The sequence below is a fragment of the Globicephala melas genome, chromosome 14, assembly GCF_963455315.2.
Source record: "Globicephala melas chromosome 14, mGloMel1.2, whole genome shotgun sequence".
In the NCBI taxonomy this organism is placed as follows: Eukaryota; Metazoa; Chordata; class Mammalia; order Artiodactyla; family Delphinidae; genus Globicephala; species Globicephala melas.
The window spans coordinates 40,996,089-41,004,760 of NC_083327.1; the positions used below are offsets into that span (position 1 = coordinate 40,996,089).

Sequence of the window (8,672 nt, forward strand, 5' to 3'; positions counted from 1 at the left end):
TAACCGAAATAAACAAATTCAGTGGATACAGCAGAATGGAGATGAGGAAAGAGGCAGTGCACTTGAAGATAGAGACATCAACAGAGATGATCTAAACTGAAGAGCAGAGAGGGGAAAAAACAACTAGAAAAAAAGAAAGAGAACATATGAGCATCATGGATCTCTGCAATAATATCAAAAGGTCTAACATACAAGTCATCAGAGTCCCAGAAGGAGAGGAGAAAGAGATGGAGGCAGAAGAATTATTTGCCCTTAACAATTTGGACCTAACTTACTTCTCCCATATCACATTCTATTCTCTTTAACATATGTATATGCCTTTTGTTTCAATCACATTACACTTTTCTCAGAGACATTCCCTGACTCTGAAAAACTAAAACAGGTTCTCTTAAATCATAACACCTGTACTTTCTGGGGTAAACTGGGACGTGATTAATGACCAAATGGATGGGGCTGGAGAGATGGGTTGCAAGGGAAATGATGATAAGACTCAGGTGTGTATAATCTGGAGTTTAAGTGGGTGAGCTGGAGAGTAATCAGGTGGAAAAGAACATTTCAGATAAACGAGAAAAAAATATTTACACATTTTGAGGCTGTGGTCTGTTTGGTCAAAGAGCAAAAGGAAACAAAAAGCTAGAGTAGGATACACAAAACAAGGCCTTTCCTTCATCCACTGGCATAACTTTTTTAAAATAATTAATTAATTTTTATTTTTGGCTGTTTTGGGTCTTTGTTGCTGCGTGCGCGCTTTCTCTAGTTGCGGCGAGCAGGGGCTACTCTTCCTTGTGGTGCGCAGGCTTCTCATCGCCGTGGCTTCTCTTGTTGTGGAGCACGGGCTCTAGGCGCGCCGGCTTCAGCAGTTGCAGCACGTGGGCTCGGTAGTTGTGGTTCACGGGCTCTAGAGCACAGGTTCAGTAGTTGTGGCGCACGGGCTTAGTTGCTCCGGAGAATGTGGGATCTTCCCGGACCAGGGCTTGAACCCGTGTCCCCTGCACTGGCAGATGGATTCTTAACCACCGCGCCACCAGAGAAGCCCCCACTGGCATAACCTTATTCAGGCATTCTGCAAATCAAAGCCCTGCTCCACTTCCTTACAACAATGGAATTATTTGAAGGGACTGGGGGTGAGAGTGTGCTTGAAACCGCAGTTTTGGCTCCAGATTTCTTGAGCTATTGTGTCCACTGATTCGCTGACTTTGGGCAAGTTACTAGTTTCTATGACTCAATCCTCCTATCTTAAAATCAGGATAACACGTAATTTAGAGTGTTGTTATGAGGATCAATTGAGATCATACACGTGAAAGCTTACATATGTGGTTCAACAAATGCTGTGGAGTAACAGATGAACTGCAGATCAATAGACGACAGACTTTAAAGGAACTAGGGCAGGAATTTTAGAAAGTTGTATAAGGACAGACCTTGGGGTTCCCTTTACCCCCCAGGAGACCCGGGGAGAGGGAGCGAAGCCATACCTTGTATTTCTTGGCCTGCACTTCCTCCTGACGGCTTGGCTGCATCTTCCCTCCTGATTCGTCGGGTCCCAGGCTGCGGCTTCAGCTCGCTCCGCCGCGCGGCGCCCGCCCACAGGGCCTCTGTGAGCTCAGCTAAGTGTGATGCTGAGGCCCGAGCGCGGCGTCCAGTGTCCTGGGCAACCCTATCAACTTCCGGTTTGAGGCAAGGCCGTGGTTGGCTAGAGGCCACATTTCCGCCACGTGACCCGGGCAGGCGCCCTGCGTGTGCGAGGGCGCGCCTCCGCTGCCGGCTACACCCGGCGCGTTCAGAAGTTCTAGTCCTCCGCCCGGACTAGGGCCTCCCCCGGGGAGGTGGCGCCAGCCGAGACCGCCGGCTCTGGAGGCGCGGCGCCGGGGCAGGGCTTGGAGTTCTCGAGGTTCCTCTGAGAAGCCGGACGGCAGCAAGACCGCTGCTCGCGAGCCTCCAAGCTGGAGCTGGAACTGGAACCCTGTGGTGCCGGGGCCCAGGCTGCCGGGCAGCGGCTTTTCCCGGCCGGGGCCCCAACGGAGAATGAGCCGGAGGCGGTGGCGGGCTCCCGGCGGAGCGGCCGGGCTGGGAGCATGCTGCGCTGGTTCATCACGGTCCTCCTGTGTGCCGCCTTCCTGGGGCTGGTGAGAGCCGGGGCTGGAACCCTCCCAGGCCGAGGCGTGAGCAGAAGTCCTGTAGAGAGCGCGGCCTTCCGAGCTCCTGCCTCGTTTCCGCCGCTTGCAGACTGGGTGTCCTTGGGCTCCTTAATCTGCCGGGGCCTCAGTTTCATAATCTGAAAAATGGGCACAATTATAATCTTAGAGGGCTATTGTCAAGTGTGAAACCGATTTTCGTAAAATATTTTCCAGCACCAGCAAACCTTTCTACCTCTCCTCCGTGGGGTCGGGGGGATGCAAGAGGGGTTGCCAGGTTTATAGCCTCCCCCGAAGCCGCCCCCCCCCCGCCTCCTGCGTTCAGCCAACCCCCAAATTATTGCACAAAGTTGCTCTACTGGTTTTTTTATCTTCCTCGGCTGACCAAATTCACCCCTTATTTTTGCAGGTGGGGAAATAGACCCAGAGAGGGAAAGTGACTTTTTCGGACCACACAGCTGGTTAAGTGGTTGAGCCAGGAATAATGTCTCTTATTCTGCCTACAGTTTTATGTAAAACAAAATTTCAGGTCCTTCAGTGTTTTTCTAAGAACAAACTGCAAGGGTAGTTTGGCCTTTTGCCAACCCCTTTGGCCGCCCTGTGGTCACTTGTCTTAAATATTGAGATCCTGGGGAGTCGGGAGGGTGAGTCCTCTGAGCAGAGTCACCTGTGACCACTTAGTGTCTCTTCCTTTGAGCCATGCTTGATTCTTAGAGTATTTGTATTTGAAGAAACGTCACTGCAGATGATGTGCCAGGTCCTTTTAAGTGCTTTGCAGGCGGGAACTAATTTGGTTACAGCTGGGGCGCAGCCTTCCCTTCCTGTACTAGGCACTTACTCTGCGCCTGTGCCCAAGCTTGCCCGTAGCTGGGGACTGCTCAGGCCTGGAGAGGGGCTACACCCAAGCGTTTAGAGCAAATTCGTGCAATTAGAATCACTTATTCTTGAAATGTAGACCGATTGGAAACATTTTTTGTGTGTCCAGCGAATTTCCTGTGAAAGCCAACTGCAGCCCCTAATTTTTGCTGAAGTTACATGTCTTTGAGTAAAATTTTATTTTTAAAGTCATTGCATACACGCATATGTAATATTCTCTAAGAAAGCCTTACAGACAGTACTCCTGAGGCTTTGGTTTTCTTTGAAGAAAAATGTCGATTTAGAAACATTCAAATTGTTTATCTCTTACATGTTTTATATGTGTAGTTCAGAGGAAGGACCCCATGTACATCCAGAAATATTGCTGTTTTAACAACATCAAAAAATGGGGATAATATTTTGATGGTTTGTTAACTTAAATTTTTAACCTCAAAATTCTGGTGTTATTTGTGCGTGCAGTATATTTCAGACTATTCAAAACTATTTCATAAATTTTTTAATGTTACATTTTACTGTTAATACAAATACTGTAGTTTTTTTCTGGTATTCAAAGAGGAAACAATTGCAGCAAAGAGCCAAAAGAATTAAAGAATTTTGTAAAAATCGAGAGTTGTCAAAACTAGAAAAGCACTAGGACTTGGCACACCAGAAATAGGAGTCTATAGCTCTACTCGTACTAGTATTTTCATTATGAATTTTACTGTGGGGCTTAATCTCCTACATTACATTGAAATCTCCTCCTCCCTTTTTAATACTGAAAAAAAGCTACCACCTAGATAGACATTATTTTCATGATTGTAAATGAAAACTTACGTCTTTTTAAATTTTAGGGAATGAGTGTCGCTATACTGGGACCCACGTTTCAAGATTTGGCAACAAATGTGAACCGCAATATCAGCAGTCTTTCTCTGATTTTTGTGGGCCGTGCCTTTGGATATTTGGGTGGCTCTGTGATTGGTGGAGTTCTTTTTGACATTATGAATCATTTTCTTCTTTTGGGTAAGTAAACAACAATTTTCGCTTCTTTGTGACTTTCGAGGAATTTACAGTTTGTTTATAAATATGAAACATACTGGCTTGCAGAATGGTTGACAACTTAAGGGTAGTGTTTAGGTATCCCCAGTGGAAGTCAGGTTTCCCTGGTGCCTGCTTTCATCTTGGCAGTTACTGGGAATCCGGTCTAAACCCCTCTGGAAATTTAGATTAGCCCTGGAGTGTGTTAGCGATCCTTAGCCTTCCCGACCTTCATTGTAGTTTAGGCACCACCACTGGATAACATACAAGTTGTCCAAAGAGCTCTGATTGTCAGGGTTTAGGGCAGATCTCCTGGGGCCATAGATCAGAATAAACTCCTTGAACCTCCCCAGATTAGACCCTGGACTGAGAATGAGGTGGGAGGGGATGGTGGGTGAAATGATGAAGGCTCAATTTTGTCCCAGCTGCCCCATGTTAATGATTACCCCAGGCCTCTCTACCTCACTCTCAAAATAGATGGCAAAGCTTTTAACTTACTCTTTTTTTGGATAAATTGACATGTTTAAAGAAAATCTGGATTAATGTGATAAAACTGCTTTGGACGTAAGGAGATAATTTACCATTGTTGATGAAGGAGTAAATAATCTCTCTGATTTCCATAGTGTGTCGAAAGAGTATACTTCTTATATTTCCCTCCCTATTCCCCAAATTTGTTTAATACATTTCTACTATGAACTACTATAGTAATTGCATTTAATTTTTGTCTTTTTTATTTTTTACCTCATATCTAAACATCTCTTTAGGTTGTTAAATATGAAACATTTAAATGAATGATTTTTGAGCTCTGTTTTGCTATAAAACTTTGCCTTGTGGTATAATGTATGGTTTGATTATTAGCAGTACTAGAAATGTATTTATAGTAGAATAACATATATTTTATAGTCCATAAAGATGATAAAAGCTTTTAAATGAAATAACTGTTAGTAGAAGCTAAACCTCTCATCTACTCATTATTACTCAATTTTAATTTGACCTGTTTTTACATTTTTGGGAGTTTTTATGATGTTGCCTTGATCCATAACCCTTTCCCATAAATAGTGTTTTTTATAGCTGACTTTTACTTTTCTTCTCAGGGATGTCAATGTTCGCTACCACAATTGGTCTTTATCTTGTTCCATTTTGTAAGGCCGCGGTGGTACTGATTGTCATGATGTCCATCTTTGGTGTTTCAGTTGGCATCCTGGATACAGGTCAGTGAGCCCTTCATTGTCAACTCTGGGAGTAGGGACTTTTTACTAGAAAAAGTAGAGCATATGATATTAAATTGTCACTTGCAGTGTCCCCTAAAATGACACTGACCTACTGAGTTGGTCATGGGGTCTCTAGGTCAGAGCCACCTTTCCGGCAACTACTCTTCTTGCCAAGTAGGGTGCCCGTTTTTGAGCAGCCAACCACAGAGTGAATTCAGAGAATTTTGTTCTTTGAGAGGTTGTTGATTTACAGTATCCAAACAGGGAAGGGGCCCCCATGTGGGTAATTACAGTGCAGATGAGCAGGTTTGCATTTCGGGATAGAACTTTATCATTGTAATATGGCAGGAATTGGCAGGTTAATAGAACAAACCAAGTTTGGAACCATTATTTGGCTGAGGAAACATAGAAGCAGCTCTCCAATTTACAATGCACTCTGCCTTTTGAACTAAGAGAAACCTGTGCTGTGTATTATTTCCCTTCTTTTCCTATTCTCTCAAAAGTTCCTGCCCTCCTGCAGGAGATCCTCTCCATGTATCTTCATGTCTTTTAAAACCTACTAAATAACATATGTGACATTTGTTCACCCCTGAAACCAACGTTCTCCCCCTCTTCCTGTTATTTGATAGGTTGGGGAAATATTTTTTTACTTGGGGCTTAATTTGGTTGTGAAATTACAGGATGGAATTGTGTGGAATTGTATGTTTATCTGCAAATATATTAAAAAGAAAGAGAGAAAACACAAGACTTGAGGCTTCTTGCCTTTCACCATGTAGATACATAGACAGTGTAACTGAGTGTGTTAGAAGGTGTCCGTGTTCCTTGTTTCCTGCAATGGGCACAGCAGAATCCTGTAATGTTCAGGTTCCTGAACATGTGTTTTGCATCTGCCATATACATAAATAATTTTCTTCAAGTGGCTACCGATTGCAGGTACAGAAAAATTTGGTAATTTGGCCACTATCTGATGATAATATATATTTAAAATGTTTAAAAATAACTATATAAATATCCTTCCTTACCCCCACCCCTCCTATCCCTGGTATTAGAACTATATTATAAAAAGCCTTGGGCTAATGTACTTGGCTCTAGGAAATAGTGGTTTATTAGCTTGTAGAATCCCATTTGTGAGTGTGTGATGTTCCAGTGCTTAGAGTTCGCTGGTGGTATTGGTGAGTTAGAGTTTCTTAATCATAGAATTGACTTAGTTGCAACAGTTGATAACTTAGAATATTATAATCCTTGTGCCATGTAAAATAGACTCATCTATTTTGGACTTTTTTTAAACTAAGTTACTATGATTAAATCATTTTCCCCATCTTTCATTGGTAGGTGGTAACGTCCTAATCTTGGCTATTTGGGGGGACAAAGGAGCCCCCCATATGCAGGCCTTACACTTCAGTTTTGCCTTGGGTGCCTTTTTGGCTCCCCTGCTGGCTAAATTGGCATTGGGCAGGATGGTGTCTGCTGAAAACCACACAGAGGCTGACTTTAACCATTCTGCCCTCAACCAGTCATCTGAAGCTGACTCAGAATCTCTGCTTCGAATACCTGACGATATGAATTTACTGTGGGCTTACGCTGTTATCGGTACTTATATTTTTGTAGTTTCTCTCTTTTTTTTCGCTCTGTTTGTAAAGAAAAGCTCAAGGCAGGATAAAGCAAAAGTATCTACTCAGAGGTTTCGAAGAGCTAAATATCACAATGCCCTTCTTTGTCTCCTTTTTCTGTTCTTCTTTTTTTATGTTGGAGCCGAGGTAACATATGGCTCTTACGTTTTCTCCTTTGCAACCACCCATGCTGGCATGAAAGAAAGTGAAGCGGCTGGGTTGAACTCCATCTTCTGGGGGACCTTTGCAGCCTGCAGGGGTATGGCAATCTTTTTTGCTACATGTTTACAACCTGGAACCATGATTGTGTTGAGCAACATTGGCAGCCTGGCTTCATCTTTATTTCTGGTGCTTTTCAACAAGAGCCGAGTTTGTCTCTGGATAGCAACTTCAGTGTATGGCGCCTCAATGGCAACCACATTTCCCAGTGGTGTGTCTTGGATTGAGCAGTACACGACCATCCATGGGAAAGCTGCAGCATTTTTTGTAGTCGGTGCTGCCCTGGGAGAAATGGCTATTCCTGCAGTAATTGGAATTCTTCAAGGAAAATACCCTGATTTGCCTGTAGTTTTGTACACCTGTTTGGGGTCATCAGTAGCCACTGCTGTTTTATTTCCTGTGCTGTATAAATTAGCCACCTTGCCTATCAGTCGTCAGCATAAAGAACATAGTAAAAGCGAGGACCAGAAAGCTTTGCTCTCTAGCTCTGGGCTAAATGACTATGAGGAAGAGAATGAAGAAGATGATGCAGAAAAATGGAATGAAATGGACTTTGAAGTGATCGAAATGAATGATACAATGAGGAATTCTGTAATAGAGACATCTAGATATATTTTGATGGAGCCCACAGCTGACGTCTCCAACCAGTCCCACTCAAATGCGTTAATGTTTGAGTCCTCTCCGGTTAATATGGGCAAGTCCCCTGTGAATCACCTTGCAAGAAACCAGGACAAAAGGGACTAAGGGCTAGAGAAGATGAATTATTTACTGACTTCCCTGAATAATCACCAGTTGTAAAGAGGCCAGTCAGAGCAAAGCATAACAGATTTTCAACAATCTTTGGGGGTCAAAATTTCTAGGTCCAAGTATAGCAAATGCTAAAAGGTTTTGAAATGTTTTGTCATTCCCAGAGCCTTTCGTAAAGAACCAATGATCTCATACAACTGGATCCTGTTGTGAGGCTAGCGTTTGGTGGCATGTGGCTGATTAGGCAATATTTTCTGGTCTCAGAGTGTGCAGAGAAGGCATTTGTTTTTGAGAAGTTGGGTGCCATTCAGATAGAATGAAACTGTTTAGTAGTTGAATTGGTTAGCTGAACAAATTATCCGTCGTCAGTATTCTGCCAGGGAAGCTGAGGAGAATCATTTCATAAAAGAGCATCTTTGAAAATGGACAGAGATTTTTACTGTTTCCCTCTGTCTGTAGTGTTGGACCAGAAAATGCTAATTACTCATATGATTTCTGATTTCTGTGAAGAGAACACAGAACAGGCACAGACCTGGCTTCAGGCCTCCACTGCTGCTCACTAGTCTTCTGGCCCTGTACTCAGTCATTTAACTTATATAGGTCTCGTTTATCTCATCCCCGATCTGTGATTCTCTAATGAAAATGCGATGACTTTCAAACTGGGAATCCATAATTTTTAAAGTTTGTGCAAGATACCTGCTAGAAATCAATATGTGTCACCCCATTCTTCATTTCAAATGAGAAGTGAAAAAAATTGATAGCTTTAAGAATGTGCTACTATGAATAGTGTCAATTTAAGAGACTCAGTGTTTAATACTTTATTTGAATAATTGTCTGAAGAATACATTTTTAGTACTGTATTT

At 43.1% G+C, this 8,672-nt stretch overlaps 1 protein-coding gene across 1 annotated transcript; it reads left to right on the forward strand.

The window, feature by feature from the left end:
* Positions 1–1,748: 1,748 nt before the first annotated feature.
* Positions 1,749–8,161, forward strand: MFSD4B (major facilitator superfamily domain containing 4B). The gene is given in 5 exon segments (XM_030882826.3): positions 1,749–2,123; positions 3,839–4,007; positions 5,117–5,233; positions 6,566–7,776; positions 7,778–8,161. Coding segments are annotated over 5 exon segments (1,584 nt in total). The 5' UTR covers positions 1,749–2,072; the 3' UTR covers positions 7,814–8,161.
* Positions 8,162–8,672: the final 511 nt, after the last annotated feature.